Source organism: Solenopsis invicta, chromosome 11 (assembly GCF_016802725.1).
Source record: "Solenopsis invicta isolate M01_SB chromosome 11, UNIL_Sinv_3.0, whole genome shotgun sequence".
In the NCBI taxonomy this organism is placed as follows: Eukaryota; Metazoa; Arthropoda; class Insecta; order Hymenoptera; family Formicidae; genus Solenopsis; species Solenopsis invicta.
Window position 1 is genome coordinate 10,362,162 of NC_052674.1, and position 23,700 is coordinate 10,385,861.

At 30.5% G+C, this 23,700-nt stretch overlaps 1 protein-coding gene across 8 annotated transcripts in view; it reads left to right on the top strand.

Annotated features, from left to right (window-relative positions):
- The first annotated feature begins 2,837 nt into the window (after nt 1–2,837).
- LOC105200260 (ATP-binding cassette sub-family G member 1) overlaps nt 2,838–23,700 on the top strand; it is a 32,170-nt gene continuing 11,307 nt past the window's right edge. For 2 of the 8 annotated variants that reach the window (XM_039455061.1, XM_026136750.2), the window contains exons 1-3: nt 2,839–3,013; nt 11,991–12,464; nt 19,650–19,767. In XM_039455061.1, the coding sequence (XP_039310995.1) occupies nt 12,239–12,464; nt 19,650–19,767 (344 nt within the window). In that variant the 5' untranslated portion in view covers nt 2,839–3,013; nt 11,991–12,238. Of the gene's footprint in view, nt 3,014–3,034; nt 3,225–4,535; nt 5,210–8,966; nt 9,123–11,293; nt 11,472–11,990; nt 12,465–19,649; nt 19,768–23,700 lie in introns of those variants that run through there. The other 6 variants (XM_039455055.1, XM_039455057.1, XM_039455056.1 and 3 more) reach the window with 6 other exon arrangements.

Genomic DNA, 23,700 nt, shown 5'->3' on the forward strand with positions numbered 1-23,700 from the left:
CGCGCGCGCGCGCGCGCGTGTGTGTGTGTGTGCTTATTGGCATATCACTCGGGGCGAATTAATCGAGATTCTTGCTACATAAGGCAAAGCAACGAAAGCAAGATCGAATTTAAGACAGAAGATAGTCGGCATTCGCTCCCGGATCTTTCTCTTTCACACGCACGCCGGCTCTATCATATAGTGTTGCAAATTCTCGTATTCCAGGAAGAACAAACAAATCGAATCGACGTCGATTAATCGTCAATGGCATATAATGGCATAGTAGTCTAATAAGTAGTTTCTGAATTGCGTCTAGTGACGCGATTGTCTGACATGGATGGATCACGTTCTACACGTGATCCACTCATTTGTCATGACAAATCAGTAGACCATGTGTAGGACAAAAGATGTTTAAGTGACGTCTATTATTTGTTATTTCTTCTGAGGATAATAAGTCACGTGTACTCAATAAGAAATGATAATGGAATTGACGTTGATTCAACGTCGAAATCATCGAAGGCTATGTTCTAAAATTTACTGCCAGTTTTACTAAAATCCGTAGCGCGTATAACGTAAATTTTTAGTGCTGGTTAGTGAACTTTGGAACACAACAAAAATTTTTTTTTTTTGACGTCATTTTGATATCAATTTGACTTTGGGTCGATAGGTCATTTATTGTGGTACTGCGGCGCGACTTGGTATACGAGTTGGAAATCCATTGGCTGCTAAAGAAGAAGATAGGTCATTTCCCTCTGGGGTAGTACGTGATCCACGTCAGGTACTCACATCACTTGTGATTCAGAACCCGTTCATACATTAAATTAAAAGGTACGTTCAGATTTTCCACCCGAGTGTATCTCCAGGTATTATTTTAGTTTCATTGTTTACTGAATATTAACCAAGGATAAAATCAAGGTTGGGAAGTAACGCGTTACAATTACTTTTTTTTTCAGTATGAATAACTAAACATTACGTTTCCTTCTTTGTAATGTTAAAGGTAACGTAGCTATATTTTATCGGTAATGATAACGATTTGAATAATTACTTTTTTATCACGTTACTTTGTACGATGTCTAGCATATCACATACGAGTAAACCGATATTTTCAAAAATGCAAACTCCAATGTTCTCTTAATGCCTTTTTTAAATTATTGAATATAAATGTTAAACGTTTTGACTTTTAATCTGATCATCCTTAGTACGTATAAAATTATTGGTAATATAAACAATATAAATGTTTAATCACAGTTAATAAATAAATGAATTTGATCTATATTATAAATTTAACATATAATAAGAAATTTATAACTCCAAAGTATAATGATAGATTATCTTTACTTCATCTTTATTTTGTTAAGACAAGTATAAATATTTTATTAAATTTGTAATAAGTGAATTAACATTAATGCCGAGTGTTTATAAAATTCCACAAGATTTCAAACTTTATATAATCATCAACAAGTTGAATCCATTCAACAAAAATAATTTAGTAACACGGAAGTCCGGGATAACCATCGTTGTTGTCGCGGCGGTACTTGACAATTGTGCGGAATTACGTTAATTACACATTTAGAAAAAAAGCACCGCATTCGTATAGGGTAATTTACCGCGAAATATGAGATTTTCTGCAAAAATGTGTCGTAAGAAATTGTGTTATACAGAGGACTATTATATTCGATTTTTTTCAGAGAAAAAGTTGAATCAATTAAGCTGGCTTTGATTAAGCTCCAATTAACTTATCAATTTGGATTATTTATTTTTTTTTAATATGAAGATAAATTGGAAATTTGGTAGGCGTGAATTATGTAATTCAGAATTTTATTGCGAGCTCCGCCCCCCTGCAATTCAAATTAAAACGAGTATTAGGTGAAAGTATTAGGTAATGACTAGTTAAAAGTTAAATAATAAAATTATTAAACAAATAACTTTTAACTTATTGTCAGTTTAATTTTAAATGATTTAATTTTTAATTCTAACTAGTTATTTTAAAATCACAAATTTTAGCTTATTAACTTTTCTCCCAAGTCGAAAGATTGTTTATGTGAAAAGAAAAACAATTATATAAGAAAAAATTTTCCACATAAAGAACAATATTTTTTTGGTGCTTTATAAACTTAATTGACATATAAAGTATTTTTATTTGATGATCCATATTATAATTGTTTTGAATAATCTAACTTTAAAAAATTATGATTTTCGAATTTAAGACAAAGAATGTTTTTAAAATTAATTGTTTATTTAACTTAAGTTAATCTAATTTTAACATAAATTTTAACCGAGTTTTTTTGTTTATATAATTTTTAATGTAACTGAATTTTATAAGCCATTAATTTTAACTCAATTTATAAAAAAAGAAATATATATTAATCAAGCCCATCAAACAAAAATAAATTTAATTCAAATAAATATTTATTTTATTTATTCAAGTTTGCGCTTTAAAGTCCTGAAGTATTTTTGGATTCAAATAGATTGAAATACAAAATGAGCTATTTATTATTTTGAATCCGATTGGATCCATGTTTCTATTATGGGGGAGTTTTTTAATTCATCAATCGTATTATGCGCGAAAGCAGAGCTTTTGCAAAACAAATCTGAGCATAATGCGATTGATCAATCGACGAATTAAAAAACTCGCTCTATATTATTTTTAGATTCAAATGGATTCGAAAATGTCGAAACGAATTCATTTCCATCATTTCCATTTGCTGGGAGAATATTACTCAACCTTGAAATTACTCGAGGCTCGAAGTAGACCCTTCGTCTACGTTAGAAGTTTAATAGACGTCAGTAGGCTGTGTCCAGAGCGAGCCACTCGACACGGACGTCCGTTGTGGCTCATGGTGGCGCGAAAGCGGAACGCTAGTTCAGTCGTGTACTGTACGAGACACAGTCGTCGGCAGTCGTCGGCGAGCTTTCGGCTATGACGGTCGCGTTGATCCCCCAGCAGCTGATAGTACAAAGAGAACCTAGCCCTTGGCCGATGCGCTGCCTCGATCTTTAAAAGCCGCTTGCGCCAACGGCCACGCTCGTACTCGTACGTAAATGCTACATTCTATCTATTTTCTGTCTTGGTCGCGTGGAAAAATTGTGCGGTATCGATCGTCCCCGGTACGTCGACGTACGCGGTATAGACATCTACCGGGGTGGTGTATACGTCACTCTCGTGACAATTCTCAGTGCGTGCTTCAAAATAGACGGTGTGCCAACACTTTCTGTCGGCTCTGCGAAACAAAGGGAATATCCATGTAATACATATCCATTAAGCAAGAAAGAAGATTACAGTAACATTTGCAAATGCTATTTTTTCTCATGTGTATTTTTAAACATTTTCGAATAATATTGTACAAACATTTTTAAGAAATTATTTGGTACATGATTTTTTTTTTTAAACATTAAAATGTGTAAAAACATCTCCAAGTCAGAGTCAAAGTTTCTTTTAATGTTGCGTACAACATTAAATAAGATATATTTGAAGATTACATGAATGTTGTAATAACAATAACGACTATGCTTATTATACATATATATAGATAAATTATATATGGATTTATGTACAAATATATATAAATTACATATAAAATATATAAATTGTATGTATAATAAATGTATGTATATTTTTACAAAAAATATATTTTTTATTACTAATATGCTATAATAACTAATAATTATATATAAATTATACGTAGAACATCCCCAGATTTAAAAATATTATCAATTTTAACAGTATATTGTATGAAAAATAAAGAAATGTTACATAGGTTCTACAAAATTCTTTATTATAAAAAGTTACAATAAAAATATGAAATTGCAGTTGTGTCGGTAATTCTTTTATATTAATTCATTTCTTAACATCAAATTGACATAAGTGATGTTTATCTTACTCGTTTTTTCTTTTAATCGTAATTATTATTTCTGATTTAATACATTTTATATTCATTGTTTTTGGGCATTTAAATACACGTGAAATCGACATTTCTATATGTTATCATAATGTTTCTTGCTTACTGGATGTATATGTTAAAGTATTACAAAATTCTGAGACATCTTGTGTACACACACACACACACACACACACACACACACACACACACACACACACACATATGCATACAATGTAAATTATGATTATTTATTTAAAAATTTGCTCTATACTGAGAAAAGGAATATTTTTAAAAAAATTTATTTAACATAAAAAAATTATTTACTCTTGAGGTTTGATAGCTTAGTTAGTTGCACTTAAGCTAAAAATTTCAAAATTAAAATATTTATGTAAATAAAATGAAAAAATGATTTTTAATCAAGTATTTTTTCTTGCAGTTTTAGAAAATATTTATCGTTACATTATTTTTATATTCAAGACGAAGATAATCCGATTTATTTTACAATCTAAGAAAACAATTTAATTAAATTTGATAATATTATTAGCTTATTTGTAAAATTATAAATTTTAAGTGTAGAAAATAAAATACTTCAAAATTATATAACAAATTAAATAAGATTATAAAATTATACATATTTAAATATATGTCTATTTACTTAAAAGTAAATATTTTTATTTAAACAGAACAAACGCTTATATCATGATTCAATATGATTTGAAGAAAATGCATTTTTTTCATTAAAAAATGTTTCTCAGTGTGTATGTGTGTATAAAATATATGTGTGCGCGCGAGTGTATGTGTGCAGGAGCATCACATTTAATTCATCGTTTCCTAAAAATAATTTTCAATTATTTTTGTGGCGCGCCTTGATTACGTCACACGCTTTATAGAGCTGTTGTGATGATTTAACGTGTGCGTCTTGGTATTCAACACATGCGCCGGAAATGATCTACAGAATCGTAACTATACGACCAGGCTCGTCATCCGCGCCCACGATCGCGAAACGTGGCACGTCATTCGTTGTCCCCGTACGAGCCGACGAGCAATTTTAACATTTATAACGGAAACGTACGTTTTGTTATAAATACGTACTTTGCTATTTATAGTCGCACAGCGCAAAAGTTTCAAGTTGCCGCTTGTCGCAAGGCTCGCCGAGCTCGCCCAAGAGAGAGAAACGACTCGCGTGATCGAACCTGGTTGTTAGAGGAAGCTAGAAGCAGGAAACCTCGGAGCTCGTTTTCGTGCCATGCGCATTCTCCTATAGATACCGTTAAATATTTAGCTCGTCCGTTCAGTGCAAGTTTTAGTCGTGGTGATGAGTCGTCGCTTGTCGTTCTCCGCGTCGAGCTGTGAGTAGCAAAGCGTAAAAGTGTCCGATCCATAATTAAATTCCCCTTTTTAAATCAGCAAGGTCATATCACGGCCGTGAAATCGGCGCTAGCGATAAAATAATTTCACATCGATGTTTGTTTCACATGGCGGCGCAAACTGGTTTATGTAAAAGAGCGAGAAACAGAGACAGAAAGAGAGAGAGAGAGAGAGAGAGAGAAAAGAAAGGAAATTTTACTTCCGCCTTTCGATCATGTTTGCGTCTATGGATCACATTCGATTTGCATTTCAAATATTTGTATATTTAATTTAAATATATAAACGCTTGAACTGAAAGAATTTAATTCAGTGCATAAAATACATAAAATACTTAAATATATTATATAAACACTCGAATTAGAAAAAATTTATTCAAGTCAACGTTCGATTCTTGGCACAGTAATCTTGCCTCGCAATTTTATTTTATTATTTTTTTTTTTTTCGGAAACAGCGTAAACAGCGTAGTATGCAAGGAAGTCGCACGCGTATAGAACATGTACACGTAAATCGATGTTATAAAATAAAGTAGAATAAAAGAGGTAATTATCGTGTCGACAATTTGTGGTGAGCGTGACAGTCGTAAAAGTTATTGTTGCGGCTCAAACGCATCGCGATGACTCTCGACAAGACGTCCGGAATACACAAAATTTATACGTCGAGAAGAGCGTGCGTACTTATGTATTATTTTGTGAAAGTAGGACAGTTCCTCGCGTATTCGCACCTACTTACGCGTCTCTACGTGACTCACTTCCTCTTTCACTTATTTCGTTCCGCAGCTGCTCCGTGCCTCCTTGAACGGCACAAAAATACCTTCAAAGGGAGCTCTTGTCTCGGGCTAATATAGCAATCTTCGTGCAATGTGTTTCATACTAATACAAAAAGTTAAAGTACTCGAGCTACTTTCATTAACGTCGTTTTGTAATGAAACTACGAGAATTGTTTCGTTTTTCTGACGACTTTTTTTTCCACACGCGCATTTTATTTTCAAACAATTAACAATCCATAGCCGTTAATGTATAGTCGTGAGCTAAAAGGTAGCAACACATTTTTTTTGATGGTAGATGGTTTGATGCTTAATTGGTTGGATCCACAGGTAAGAACCAATGACGTTCGCCGTTTAATGAGCAAGTCTACATTTCAAAAACAATCGAAAAAAATGTGTTGCAACCTTTTAGCTCACGACTATATGTACTACGTAAAACAGAACACGTATTATTTCCGCGCGTTTAATGATATGCGGCAGCCTTCACAGTTATCGCTTAATGATAAGTACATTTTTATGAAGTTTACTGTTCTGTATTTTTCCTGTACGGTCGACTTTTTACAACGCTCATATAATGCTTATTATATATATTTTTTAAATAATAATTTAGTTATTAAAATATACATATAATTAAATTATATTGTAGATAACGAGGATAATTTTTTCTTTTTACCACTAATAATAATAATTGTAGCAAACATTGAGCGATGTGCAGAAATCTACTAAAGACTTTCTAATTAACTTTTTATCAGTTTTCTAAGTTTGTCAAAATGTATTAAAAATTTTCTTTCCAATTCTTACGAAGCAAAAATTCTTAAATTATAATTTTCAACGAACAATTATATTTTAAATCTTTCTTAGAATTTTTTTAAGCGTTTAACAATTGGAATGTCTATGATATATACTGAGAAAGAAATTATTAACTTAATTAAATAGATTGTCGACTTGATTAAATTTTTCAACTCGATTAAATTTCTTCAATTTAAGTATTTGTGTACTTTATGTATTAAATAAAATTTCTTTATTTCAAGCAGTTACTTAACTACAGTAACTTAAGCATAAATACTTAAAATGAAAAAATTTAATCAGGTTAACAACATTTTTCATATTATAATGTAAGTTACAGTAATTACTATGTCTCAGAATATATGGAGATATATTTTTATAAAACGTATGGGACGTATATGGTTTCTCAATTAATTTACAAGAAACTTCATATATTTTATTATGATCATAAATTATAATTATGAGTTCGATCTTGCGTGCAACGAAAGATATTTCATCAGTGCATGTCGAGTTCGCAGTGACTCCCGATGATACAATGTATGGTAAATATATGAATTTTCTTATTCATGCGGTCGATAATAAAATAATTTATAATCGTTGACAAAAAAAGCTGGTCGCGCGGTAGCATAGACTTTGCGCTTAGAAGTTAACGATCAGAAATAGAAAAGTTCGATTTTTTCTCCCCCTTTACGCTCGGGTTCGAGTGGATACACAGTACAGACCTTCTACGAACGTCCAAAGGAACGTCCGTAAAACGTTCAATGGATGTGTGATGATTTGAGGACGTTTGGCTATATAGAAAAAAAATTGTGTCAAATCAACAATTCATTGTTTCATATATAAGCAAAAATATAAAATTTTCTTGGGAGAATTTATAATCTTAAACAGATATAATTTGTTTGCATGAAGAAAATTTCCCTCTTCATGTGAGCAAATTATGTCTGTTTAAGATTATAAATTCTTTCAAGAAGATTTTATATTTCTGCTTATACAGGAAACAATGAATTGTTAATTCGATAGTAATTTTTTTTTTCTGTGTAAAGTGTGGGAAAACGCGTAGGACAGATTGCGAAACTCAGGCACAGATCTCTCCCGATCGCCGACTAGTCGCGTGCCGGATGCATAATTGCGTTCAGAAACTCGTACTCACGGTCGAAGTAAAAGTAAAAGTCATAGTAAAATTTGCGGCTCGTTAAAATCAATGTGAATGTAACATAAGGCCAATGCCTTTAGCCTAGACATTCTTGCTCGCGCGCGTGTCGACGTCCGCTTTTTGTCTCGCGCTGATCTCTTGACGGCATTCACGCTAATTTAACCCTGGAATGTTGCCGTGGGTGAATTTTTTCACTCAAGTGCTAATTCCTTCACGTTGGTGCAGTTTTTGTGTTATTAAAATTTCGATAGCTTAAAACAACGTGTAAAGTGAACAAGAAACAAGCGAAAAAAAAAATTCTTAAAAATAAAAAAAAAAAATTTTTGATTTTGTAGGTAAATTTCAAGGAAATGTGAGTAGCACTCCAGAGTTATACACTCGTTTTCCTTTCGCGCCCGTTATCAGTTTCTTCACAAGATCTCACTACTTGATTATTCGCGGCGAATAAAATAAAAGCTTGAAATATGCTTATCATTTCGAAAATTGCATTATCAACGGCGTTCAATTCATAGCTTAAGTCAATGTGTGATTTTATCGCTCGATAGATTCCGTTTCTGTTTGTTTTCACACAACAATACAACATGTTATGCTGATTGTGAGAGCATAAATTTTTTATTAAAAGTCATACATTTTATAATCGTATAAATCTTTTGAGTTTTCTCTTATTAATGATGTAAAGAAGACATTGCACGGCACAATTTGTTGGTAAAACACACTTGTTATCTTGAAGATAGTCGCGTGAGAATCGTCGAATCATGTCGATTGAATAGAAGGAAGCAGGCTTTATGTAAGCTTAGTACGCTGTAATTTGCGCAAAAATACCGGACGAACATGTCTGCCGATAATACATTTATGCTCTGAGAAACAAATTAATGAATTAATGTTTTTCAATTTTGAAGAAAAACGTGTGCGACAGAATTTTGGAATTACCTAGAGAATGTTATCTCCGTTTTATTAAATGTTAATAATCCCGCTTTTTAGGATCACAGTCGCCGCGCTGCATCGTCTCAAAGTCAACGGCGCAAAATACGTAATGTGTTTTTTTTAAGTGCCGTAATACTCAAATTCGTATGATTAATGACCTCCTCGGCAGATTCTCCGAAATTAGCATAATCTCGGAGAAATCTTCTTTAAATAAAATTCCCGTGGTATGTCCCGTCTGTCTTTCAAAATCCGATCTCGATACACGAAGGTACATATTAATGTCATTAATATGTATTATTATTTTAATGCTGAGTAACACAATGGGCTTATCAACATGACGCGGCTAACCTTGGAAACGCGAGCCATCTTCGCTTCTTCATAAGATAGCTTTTCACAGTAAATTTAGATCACATTCGTGACGTTATGTACATGCGTACTATTGTGTTTTAATGCTTGTTCCCGACCTTTGTCTTCGTCAGTCATTGGCCGCGTGGATGTTGTGCTAGTAGATCTTTTGAGCCGGATATTCTTACGTAAATGGTTTTATTACACCACAATTGCAATTGATTCATCGATCTTGCATGTTTCATTGTGCGTAATTACGAAATTGCACCCGGTAATCTGTTGTAAAGAGTGATAAAAATTAACACATGTAGATAAAAATTATCTTGTAAAACACATTTATCCCATAAAACATCAAGGTCTTTGTAAATATGTAAACGATATCTCATTAAAATTCCCTTCAAGATTTTTTTAGAAGATATTTAGAAGTTATTTAAGAGATATCGAAAAAGATTTCAATGTAGACGTTGTAGAATTTACAACATCTCTTCATAATATCTCTTAAAATATTGTATAAAATATTTTTTTTTAGAAATCCAAGAGATATCTTTTTACGTTTCTGGGATTTCATATTTTCTAAATTGATGTAAAATAGAAAAACTGAATCACCATACAATATATATGATAATGATGACGAATATGTGATTCTTGTGTTTGCTTCCATTAAAATAATTTTATTTTTTCAGTTTTATTAATGTATTTTAATATTACCGACATTTTTATGATATTTTATATATTGATTCGTAAATGAGGTTACATATTTATGAAAAATTATAGAAAAATGTTTTTTATTATGTCGAAAAAGTAATTTTCAAATGAGATTATGATGAATCTATTTTCTTCCACATAAGGACATGCATAAATAATTACTTGGAGTTTAATCGATTTTATCGATCGATAAATTGGCATACATTTGCGTTTTCTTATTAAACTTATAAAATCGCATTTTGTTTATTGAAATAAAAATTTATTTTACCTCTACTGTTCACGTAATTTTGCAAAATCAAATGCATATTGATTATAATTAGAAGAGTACAAAAAAGGTCAAATTCAAATGAAATCACAGTAGATTTGTATGTTTAACACGACCTATATGTAATGCAAATGGTTGCATCACGTCAAACATTGTATATGTGCTTTTCGCTTTTTAATTAATTCATTTTTATTTCATGAAATTAAAATTTTATATTCTAGATTTACAATCATTTACAAATTTTCCTTCTCCTTCTCGTATTATCTTTCTTATAATAAGCTATAAAGATTAAATATCAATTCTCTTTAAAGAACTAGGAATAATAAGTAAAAAACAATTATAGTTATCGCGCAACGTTAAAAATATAATTAAAAAAATTAGGAACTAAATGTTAATTAGAAGAATCATAAACGTGTCGCATATCAATTTACAGAAAAAGTTGATTTAGTATTGCATCAATAATGTTCTCTTGAAATTAGCAGATCTGACGAAACATATTTTTGAGAAGCGTTTAATATGGACAAATAATCGTCAAAAAAGACTCTTAAGAATCGCATACATAAAGCAAAAGAAAAAAAAAAAAGATTATTATCGTAAAAAAAAGAAGTTTTACGAAGATATTTGTCCTTCCTTCTTTTGAAAACTAATCACTTATTTATAAATAATGGATTTGTTCTCTTGTCTGCTGCTTAGATTAACAGTCGCTAATCAATTTATATACATTTAATCGTTCTTTTGGTACCAAATAATTCTATTTTCGCTATTTTAGCTGCTGACGTAGGTCCCATAATTTTGCTTCTCGGAGCGCAATTCACTCGACGCTCACAGTATAGAATCATTGTATCCTTACTATTTATGAAATATTAAATAAGAACAAATAATACTCGTAAGTTTTATAAGCGTCAAGTGGAACGTAAGTTCTCGGCCGTACTTAGGGCCAGTTTCACAACCTCCGGTTAAATTAACTGACGGTTAAGTGTCAACCGTGATTGGTTATTTTTGGCCAATTTTACTTAACGACAAATGCGATTGGTCAATTCCGATAGAAAAATCAGCCGATTAAGTTAACTGAAGGTTGTGAAACTGGCCCTTAGAGTAACAAAATTCATAAAATTCTTCCACAGCTGTTCAATCACTACTGTTACGCGATCCATAAAACGCTCAAGCGATTCGGTCATCTCTTTGTTGGGAACGGCGGATTTTCCCTCGCACGCGTCTGTCGCAACGCAGTTCAACTTCTGGTCTAACAACGGATTAAAATGAGTTTTTTCCGTGTTTTTTCTTCGACATTACATTTATCCGGTAATTTCATATTTATACTCCTTCATTATAAAGCCGCGACGTGTAATTCATTTACAAATGTATGGTTTCTAATACCACATGTGAGCACGTCAAATTTGATTATTATAAAATATTTCTAAGCGTTTTGTGGATTTTTGAAACGTTCATATTTCTTTTCTCAAAACTTTGATATCCTATTCTCAAACTATAGTTAACGAATTAAGAAATTATTTGATAGCTTGTAGCCTATTTCGCGCAAATCTGTTTTCCCTGATGACTTCGAATTAATTTCGAGCTTTGAAGCGACTGCATATTTTTTTTTTTCTTTCTTTACTGTCGTCTAATCAAGTTATAATAACAACTAGCGACGTTTTGCCTATAACTTTTCCTAGCGTACGCATTATGCTCTTTCTTACGCCTGTACTTCTTGCTTAGTCATTGATGAATATTATTAGTCTTTGCGTACAAACGATGTTTTAACAAATAATTGGCACAAAGTTAAAGTTAATTGACAGGTATTCCTTTGATTTCTCGTTTCAGATTGAATTAACAAGGTATGTGAGAGTCAACGTGAAGCACGAGAGTCAACACGACAGATATTTCATCCGTGATCGGCGAAATTAAAACGGGAAAATTAAAAGAAAGTGCAGTGAACAGATAACGCGTGTGCTCAAACGGGATCGAATGACACTCGAGACTCGGTGACGTTGTTTCTTCTTCATTTTTATTGTACGCACGCAAGCGAGGGCTTGCGCTTCGAATCATCGTTTTATCTCCATCCCGCCGTGATGACCACCACCCTGACGCATTGTTCGCCGTCACGATCGTCTCTGAGCTGCTGTCAGATCGATCATAGCAGCCAGGACGACATGCGAGGCCCGGCTATCGTAGGCAACAACAATTATTTCTTACAACGGGAGAAGCACTCCTTCCCGAAGAGACCTGAGTTCGACCTGTCGTTCCGCGACATACGCTACCACATCAAGGAATGGAGCATACGCGATTTTTCAATCAGTAAGTACAATATGCCAACAAGAAGATAAAATATAATAATAATAAAGAGTATTAATAATAAAAGAGCAAAGGTCGACATGTGAAAGCACAGCTAATTAAAGAGCCTTGACCAGTCATTTATTGATAGCATTGATATTTCTTCTGTGCTTTCATATTTTCACATTTTCAAGTTCATCAAACCGATAAATTTTTCGATCTTGAAACACAGTCCCAAGCTGGCTCTGGGTGCACAATATTAAATCGACAATCAATTTAATAATAATGCTAACAAGCATTATTAGTATCGAATCTAATCTATCGCAGTAAGAATTCTTCCTTCCTTCCCTCCAAATTCTGTAAAGGATTTATCGCGAAAAATAATATCTCATTGTGCATATGTCGGAGTCATATACATATATGCTACTTGTGACTTTATTGATATTAGTCAATCTTTGTAATGAACGAATTGTGACGTATTGTGACGTATACTTCACAACTTGTATTATACGTAGAGGTATTATTTGTAGAAAATCGCGACAACTATCCACAAAAAGAAAAACAAGAAATAGAGACGTGGTTGATGATTTATCAGTTGCGATCGATCAAGAAAATAAAATTAAAGCTTAATGTGTTAAATAATTTTCGTAACACTTTAATTAAAATCTCGATTATTGCTTATCAAACTTGTGCCAGTTGATATCCGGTATATGTGTTAGTACAACAATTCCAGATATGTACATCTATTTTTAATTGCTTAGTAATAACAATATATTATACAATGTTATTTTTAGCATCTAATTTCTAACATTTTTTTCCATATACTTTTTTATCAATGTTTACGTTATCAATTGATTCTTTATCGGGTTATCGGCGCGCCATAAAATTAAAGATTATACTTGTTTTTTATATCTGAGTGTTTTGTATTTAATCTAGTTGCACTTATGTGCAGCGTCTGTGCGTTATAAAAATATTTTATAGATACAGCGATTTTGCACTTTTAAAAGAAGTTTTTCGTAAAAAATTAATCAAAAATATATCCCCACATTTTCCAAAATATATATTAGATTATTATTTTATATATTATCGTAGATATTATATAGATTTATATAAATATAAATGTATTAATATGGTAATATATAAAGTACTATATATTTCGCAAAATTCAATAATAAATTTGAAACTTATTAAACGAGAGACAAGAATATAATAGATCTCTTTAGATTTATGATAGTCGCACGTAAGTGAAAGTAGATTGTAATCACATAATACTCATGAATTACTCAATGAGAGGCTTCTGAGCCTCTTTAGCCTTGAAAAATCACTAAATTCTGATTGAATTAAAAGACGTAAATATATTAAAGATTTTAATTTATATAAACCTTTATCAAGATATACTCGTTTGTACGTTGTGTTTCTAAGTAATGATCGTGCAGAATTTGACGATTGTTTTAATTGTTTTAATAATAACCATATATTGCTGAATTAGTAGTGACGTACTTAAAGAGAAAGTATTTGTATTGCGTAGTTCTACGTTAAACGAAGAAAGTTTTAAACGGAGAAAGTTTCGCGACGCGTTTTGAAAATACAACGTACAAGAGTTTATTCATAGAGCCGTGAGGTATAGTAACGATCATCTCGACAATTTTGGAAAGAACGCCAACAAAATACCAATAGAAAATTATGAAAGGTTGAGCAAAACAATCCAGATAACACGAAGTCTCAAATTCAAACATAAAACATCTTACAGATTTCTAAAAAAAACATCTTAAAGACACATTTCTAAAAATAATCTTAAAGATTAAAAAAAAATAATTTTAAATTTAATGAAACATTCGTCATGGTTTCTAATAATTGGAGAGCGGAATTCATTTACGCATATATATAATATTTTATTGATGTTTAATAAAATTAACACATTTCTAAATTAAAAAAACGTAGAAAGAGAGGGAAAGGGCAGTATCACTGTACAGTAAAAATTAGATCTGTAATATTCATTGCACTATGAAAGGAAAACATGACTGTTAATATCACAATTATAATGTGACTATCATTTTTCCATTATCACACTGCTTATAAATTCATTTAATTGAAATATCGATCCAGTGATGTTACAGCTATCGTATCTCATTTCTATGTCTTACTGTTCCCGGTAGTTCGCATGATTGTATCATCTATGACAAGCACATTATAATAACAAACTTAAATTTACGGTTTTTTTTTGCATTTTTTATATATATTTATGCAGGAAAACATATAGAGATACAAAATTAATTGTATTAGCAGGCAAGGTAAAATTCTGTAGGTTCTAAGAAAGTATTTTCCATTATAACAATGACAGCATTAATCTTGATGGAAGGAAGTGACATTGCATATAATTCTTTTTTACATAATGAGACATAAAATATGACAGCTCTCCATAAGATACATGATATTTGTAGTACATATTTATTTATATATTCAAGTTTACGTAAATGTTGCTTTTTTGAAAAGCATTAATGAAAGCAATTATTTGGAATTGTATAAAAGAAAGTAATGTGTATGAAATCTACAGCGGAGTTTGTTGCTATAATACATATTCACTGAACATTTGCATATTTTTAAATAAGTGAAAAGAATATAAAAAAAAATACCGACCGAAAGCAACGGCGCGCAGTTTCTTGAATCTGAGAAAGTATATCAAATCACACGAGCAAATACAAAAGCATCAAGATCGAGCTACGATCGTGGAAGGCATCCTTGTTTAGATTTGTATAAAAAAAAAATGTTTTTCTAATGCATGCGCTTATATTGTACTTATAAACGATTATTATTAGCAGCAATATACAGCAAATAATTTGGGTTCAGAACGTCGAATCATTTTATAAAAGTAATGCACAGCCGTTATTATTATTTTTTGTCAAAAGTATCAAGTTATTATTAATTATAATTTACAACTTACAATGTTACCATTACTTGCTATAACGTCATGATTCATTAGTTTTTCACAAAATTTTGATTATATATATATATATATATATATATATTATTTTTTAGCAACCTGCAATTGTCTACGTTACTATTTGAGCAGTTCAATAGAAATAATTTTGGTTAAATGGTTTTGGTCCCAATATAGATTATATGTATTATACGTTTATAAAATAATGATAAAGCGCGACAGATTCTTTACCATTTCTGTAACGACGTTACCATTACCGTTACAGAAAAAAGTACGAATTATTACCAAATAAAATTGACTTTTTAATTCTACAAACAGTACAGATAAGAACATTATATAAAAATATGATGGACATTTGCGCAAGTGTTAAGTTGTGTGTGTAAAATGAAGTAAGATATTGTGAAAGACATTTTGAAATTATTTCTTATTTTAAAGCGTTGTTGCATCATTGCTTTTGAAAGATGTGTGTTAAGTGATAAGTAATTTCGCTTCACAAAAATTAGGACATTATGCGAACACCGCGATTCAAGTACAATGATCAAACGTGTTTTATTCTTGCTGTGTATACTGATTGCGCATAAGTCACGTACAAAACTCGAAGAGTGTGTCGATAGCGCATCCGCTATAAGAATTTGATGTATTATTCATATTCTGAGAAAGGAAGTTGTGCGTCACAAATGGTGTCACGTAGAACAATACGTGCCTTCGTTTAAACTGCAAAATCGATTTTGATGAAATATCGCTTCATAATCATTTCGTATTAACGTTGAAAAAAGTACGAGAAAAATATAACCGATAAGAAAGATTTATATACCTGGAAAAGGTATAGCGTAATAAGGAGAGTGATTTTGGGCCCCGCGCGTAATCAATCGTTATGTATGAGGTAAAATATTCGCCTAGATAAAAGAAAATTTTGTGCCAAATTTCATCTTAAAAAATTCCCACAATTTTGAGATATCGCAAGAAATATGATTTTTCATTAATATTTTTTTCTCTGCTAAATCTAAATTAACCTTTATAAAAAAATTTATGATTTTTTAAATTATTTTTTAGTCTTAAGTGCATTGACACGCATTAAGTTGTTTTTAAATACAATTACCTTTGATTACACATCTGCAAACAGTAATATAAAACTAATATTATAAAGTTCACGTAATTCAAACTATGACATGAAAATTTTTTTCAGTTAAAAAAATTAATTTAACTGATTTTGGCAGTTTTTTCATTTTCTTAAAATATAGGAGAGACCGAGGACAAAAGTAACAGAATTTTCACCAAAAAAATGACAAAAAAATTAGAGCTTATATATATGGATACCACATCATGAATTTTTTTGCAAAAGTTAATTTAAATTTAACAGAGAAAAAAATATTAATAAAAATTCACATTTCTTGCGATATCTCAAAATTGTGAGAGTCTTTTGAGATGAAACTTGGCACAACATTTTTTTTTATCTAGGTGAATATTTTGCCATATATAAAACGATTGATTACACGGGGCCCAAAATTACTCTCCTTATTACACTATACCTTTTATATTAATCATTCTTTTTTTCTGCTAACTCTTTAAACTTGATAACTTTCATTAGTCCTACACGCACGTATAATTTATTACATACATTGAAAAAATTACTGTTAAATCATCAGTAATAATTGAAAATATTTTGTTAATTCAATATTAGTATTAATGAAACAAAAGATTTAAAAATAAAGGCTATAACAAGTGTAGATAAATGAATAAAATTTAGATGAGTTCCCTATAAGCGTTACAATATTATTTAATATTAAATAATATTCCTGAAATATTATTTAATATTAATAAAAAGTGATTACATGTTCACTCCTGTTAAATTATATGAATATTATATGAAAATTAATTCATATTGATTTTTGAACAAAAGTAATATTTGTAGAACATTTTTTTAATATACTACGAATATTGTATAGAGCGGATTTAAAACATTAATGCAATATTCCTATAATATTAAAAAATATTATATTCTTGGAATATTATTTTAATATTATTTTAATTTTTAATAATATTCTAGGAATATTGTAGCGCTTATAAGGTTATCATATATTTGTGATTCAATGTTTAATTGAATCAAACTACGCGTTTGAATTTATGTTGCAGCATTTCTTTCAGTGAATGTTTGTTTATATAAATAATAAAGCAGACAGATATGGAAACAGAGCACAAACTCGAATGAATGTGAATAGAGATCTGCTTCTCCAAGAGCGCGCGAAGAGTTACGTGAAAACACGAGAGAAAGCTTCGTAAGTTGAGTTATTGATGTGTGCCGTGACATTCGCATGATTTGTAAGCGAATAACACTCCGAGATACGAAGCGCTCGTTTTGAAATCAGAGTGGCAGATTAGTCATGCGAAATGTAGGATACCGTTTCTGTGTCGATCTCAGCAAGATGCTCCTATAATAGCAAGAGCGCACAAGAGAGTTTCTCAACGCGGCCGTAGGCATCGGTGGAAGGTTGCATACGGTGATTTTCCACTTCCTTTCAAGCAATGCGGAATGCATCGTCGCATTCGCATCTCGCTCGTATAATGGAAGATCGGATGAAGCGATCGCACGCATTGTCACCTCATAAGGGAATTTTGCAGCTTCGAAGAAGCAACATTCTTCCAAAGATATATTTATCGAAAATTTGCTCCTCTCCCTCATCTTGACGGGAAGATTCCCTTATGTGTTCCGCTTTCACGTTCCCTTCAATTCGAAGACATGTTGTGGCTGTTCGCGTCATAATTGGGCAATTATTGTTATCTCTTGTTTATAGAACAGTTCCAGCGAGCATTGTCGAGCGCGGCGCGTTACGTAAAATATGATTAAGAAGAAATATAACTCATTAACACAACTCATTTTGCTCTTTTTCTCGTTGACACACGAAGAAAACGACACCGCAGACGATTGCTGCTGCGTCGCGCAAGCTTTTCTGTGCAATTACGCACCCGCTCCACGCGTTTTTTTAATTATCGACTGCTACGCACGATTAGCTTTAACGAGCTCATTTTGTTATCAATTTATCACGGAAACAGTTCAAGGTTTGTTTAGGCGAACTTTCTACAAGGTTGGTAGAAATAATTGGGTCGTCCCAGAAATGCTATTTGTCTATGCAAATTTTCCGTCCTGCGCTAATCGCCTCGGCGTTTTTAAGAGTGATCTGCGCGATCTGACGATCAAAGTTTTTTAAAATGACATTTGCTCTCATTAGTCATCTGATCGAAGGAAGATTAAGAGTAAGAACAAAGCAAAATTGCGCTTTCACCAGCCGTGTATAAATAATAATAAATAGGCATAAATTTTGGATGAGCTTAATTAGATATTTAATCTCTTACTTCATATAAAAAGATATTTTCGAAAAAACTGAATAAAATATTCTGAAGATAAACATTATCAAGTATGATAAAATGCTTGCGATTAGACAGATATTAGTATTTACAATGTATTGGCATTAAAAGTGTTACGGATAATCATGTTTATTAAGAAAAAAATTACACTCTTATCACTTATGCAAATTTTAAGATTTTAATGTAATAAATCGATAGGTTAATAAAACTTAGGTCTCATATATATATATATATATATATAATAAATTTATTTTTTGTACTTTTGTAAAGAAAGAGAGAGAAATAAAATTGCCTTTGTAACTAATTCCAGTGAAATATTTCAAATTTCATTTCTTTGTACACAGTATTTTTTCATTACACTAAAAACAATAGTTTAGTGATAATAGTCAAGCTTTGGTGAAATAATTAAAAATACTTGGTTAATATTAATTATATTAATAGTGACTAAAAACAATAATAGTAACCATTAGATTATTAAACCGTTTTTAAATATTTACTTATATTAACCGAATATTTAATTAAAATTATTTCAATAAAGTTTAGCAGTTATCATGTAAACTTTATTATCAAACTCTTTTCAGTATATCTTCATATGACTCATTTTTGCGCAAATAACATATCATGTAAATATTTAGAAGTCAGTAACTTCAAAAGTGGCCTTGAAGTAGATAGATTTACATAAAACAACGAACTCTAATCTGTTATATAAATCTTGTGGTTTGAATAAAGATATACGACTTTCTATAGCACGTGCCCACGTGGTATTTTTTATCTCTTACACTTTCACGTGGATCGAGCTAAAATTAAGGAATATTTTCCCACGTATGTGTCTGAGACAAGTTAACTGTGAATTATCGCGTGTTGAATGACTCATCATTTAATTGCAACTTAATTACATCTTGTTGCAGGCCAGAAAGAAATTCTGCACGGCATTAGCGGCGAATTTAAGTCCGGCGAATTAGTTGCTATAATGGGGCCGTCCGGAGCCGGAAAATCGACGTTGCTGAATGCTCTTGCCGGTTTCACGTAAGTATCCAAAACTCAAAGATTGTTCTTCACATACGTGCTTTAAAATTAACTTTCTTTCTCCTTTGTGCGCGTGCGAACCTCATCCATGAGCGCATTCAAAGAGTTATGGATAATTATTTTGCATACCTATTACAATATTATTTTCTTATTATGTATTCCACAACATGCTGTCTAAATAAATTAATCTTATTATTCTGTGCTTTTTTTACAAATTTTTTTTTCAAATTGAACGGTTCAACAGTTGAATATTATTATGCGCGAAGTACGCTCAGAAACCTGACCATTTGCAAGATAACATATCGAACCGCATTTGTACTTGTAATATGATTCGATAGAGGAATTCTATGAAAACAAAGTCTCAAATAATATTGCATCTAATAATTAAGTTGCAATTTTCCTGTTTTTGTCATTCGAGTATTAAAATGCAATCATATTAGAAGGTCTCAGGTTTCTCTCTGTCATTGATTACATTTCATACACTGTGAAAAAAATGTTTGTAGTTCAAGTAAATATGTTATTAGGATCATTCAAGCAAATTATTTACTTTACATAAATAAATATCACTTGTTTGTAGAAAATATTATTTCTTTGAAGTAATATTTATTTGAAGTAATATTTATTTGGCGTTCTTAAGCCTCGGCCGGTTACCCGAGGCTTAAGAACGACAAATAACGTTTTGATTACATTCAATATTAATCTTTTGAATGGGACCTCAAAATTTAAAGTGGATTCAAAATGTGCAGAGTATGGATTTAGATGATAATTTATATGTGAGGATATGAAGATATGTATGACGTTTATTTTTAATTGTTTAAAGCAATATATTAAAAACATAAATCCGCTATATTAGATTTTTACTAGCTACAGAAGAATCTTAGATATTAAAAAATAAGAAAAATAAGAAAATCATTTTAGAATCAGTTTCTTAGAATATAATGCACAATGAATATTAATACGATACAGCACATCAACGTAACTTATTATTTATCTACAGTGTTTATTAAGGATACTAATTCTAAAATTCCAATTCTAATTTCTAATATCTAATATTTCTCTATTGTGCGCAAGACCTAAGAAATTTTTATTTTAAACGAACTTAATTGTATTTCTTTACAGTTATTTAAAAGAATTCATTGCATTTGTTTCGTAAAATATGTATTTGAAAATTATGTAACTTTCAAAGTTATTATTTAGAATTTGCATTAGGGAATTTTAAAATTTTTTTAAAAAATTAATTCTCGATCTTAAAAACTTCTAAGAAACTATTTGTTATAGTCAATTTTCATATTTATAAGAGAAAAAAAAGAATGATTTATGTGTCGACATCATCTACACTCTCAAACATTAAACTAAATAATGCAAAAAACTTGAATTTACTGTGAATTATCTTAGAATTAAAAACACTTCACACTGATAACTACTTTCACGCGCGTGAAACATGGATTTTTTTTGTTTAGGAATTCAAATATTTTTTAGTTTTTATACATATTATGTCGTGACCGTGAATAAGTGTGTACGTGCAAAAATAGCATGATGAGCTACCTTCTATTATCACGGAATACTAAGCATTTAAACTAAATTGGTTATTAAGCACAATCACGTAGAATACACGTGCACATCAGATTTTTTTTTTCTTGCAATTACGATTCATCATGAGCTTTCCGAGATTTGAGAATGCTAATTCCACGTATTTTTTTTTCTTCAGAATTAATTATTGTTCATATGATGCAAGCATTATTTTTCAAATAAAATTCCCATGAAAACTGTTCCGCGCTATATAGACTTTTTTGTATTCATATATAATTATATATGATTATATATCAAATATATCCATATACATATATTAAAATATATCTAATTAAATATTTAAAAAATTTTTCCTTGGAACATTCGTGTCACTTTGACAGACGAGTTAGATTAAATTTAATTTTAAAATAATTTCATTTATTCAATAATAATAAAACAAATTTGCTCTTCTCGACACTCTTTAGTAAAATACTTGTTTTGTTAATACTATTACTACATTAATGAGATTGTTTTCAGTTAGACTGTTATAAGCTAATGCTGTTATTATTTTCCGAGTATAGATACCTATTGGATTTAAAATTCTTCTTATACAGATAAATATTTTCTGTTCGATGAACATCTTTTTTTATGCTGCAGACATTTTAATATTAATAAATTTTTATATCATGTCAATTATTATGACAAGTGCAGTAATTCCAAGTGAAGAGGAGATAATTCAAGTTTTCTGAAGTGTTCTTAATTATTCTTAAATAAAACATAGTTAATATTATTTGTTTCCGCGAAGTTAATATTTTAATTGTTTTGCAAATTAGATTTTAACAGTTTGGGAATTACAGATTATAAAAGATATGAAATAACGAGCAGTTATCGCGGATGAATAGATCACGTAATCATGATTCCATTATTGATAACAATCTATATTAATAATATTTCTTATTAGCGTAAAGAATGTATACAAAGCGTCTACGTGTACGGAATTGTTTATATATAAAAAATTTTTTAAAAATTTCCAGGTTTTTAAATCATTATTAATTATTATTTCTAGTTAAACATTAATTTAACTACATTAATCTAAGTGCACATGTCAGAGTTACATTGAATTAAATTAAATGTCTTCCATTTTACTGAATGGAAAATAACATTGTTTTTCTAATGATAATTGCTGCTTGATTATATATCTCGATATGATAAAAAACTTATTATTATCATTTTTGTTGGAGCATTACTTGATTTGTACGTTGCATAATTTTAGAGATGACTTTTGAATAACTATGGATAACCTCAACCAAGTCATAATATTGTACGTGCATGCGCGCGCATGTGTGTGTGCACGTGGATTAAAATTTTTTTTTTTTTTTATTACAATACGTTAGCTATATATTTACACATTAATTTAATTACGTCGAAAAAGTTGCGTTAAAATTAATTTCATTCCTTCTCTCTTTCTCTTCCAAGCCAGTCCTTTATGAACATAATCTTCATTTACTGATGCATGCTCCATTGTGACTGCCTTAATAAAGATACACATACTCTCAGCGGTTTGTTCTAGAGTATTCATAATAAAAGTTAAGACAAATTACTACCATATATAAAAATTAACGTTTAAACTAATTTGGTAACTCTGATTTTATGGCAAGTTGACAGTAGTAGACGATCGTTTAAAAAACATTACCTGTAATTAGGATCGTCTACAGTAGTAGACAGGTAATGTTTTTTAAACGTCTATTAAATATTAAAAAAAAACGTTATAATGAAGAATAAATATTTAAAAAAACACAAACAAAAAGACAGGATGGTATTTCTTTATGGAAGAATGAAAGTCCATTTTTTAAGATCGTTTTAAGTATTATCTTAAGATGCCATCAACCAATCAGAGATCCGTATCAACATCTAAAGACATTACTTAATTAAGATGCTGTGGCATTGATTTAAATGTAAATATATTTTTTCCTTAGAAAAAAAGTTAAAAAGGATAAACTTTATGTGTTTTTAAAATAACTATTTAAAGTTAAAAATTGACTCCTGTGAAATTAGCTATGTTAAATTAAAAGTTATTAACTTTTTAACTTTATTATTTAATTTTTAATTTGTTAATTAGTTACCCAACCCTGCTCATTCCACAGAACGTATTTAGGACATTAAGAAGAAGCATTTCATATTTTTCATCATGAAAAAATGTAAAACGCAAAATATTTGTTTCTTTGCGATGAGGTCTTACTTTAATAAAAGAGAAACTGTGTTTTATTAAAGAAAATAGATTCAAACAAAACAACAGTAGAATTCTGTAACTTTTAGCGACACTATAGGCATCGTTACATTATCGTTGCCTAGTTTTTTCACCATATATTTGTGCAATGACGGCGTTTCTTATCGAATAAGATATCGATACTGTTGATAACAGTT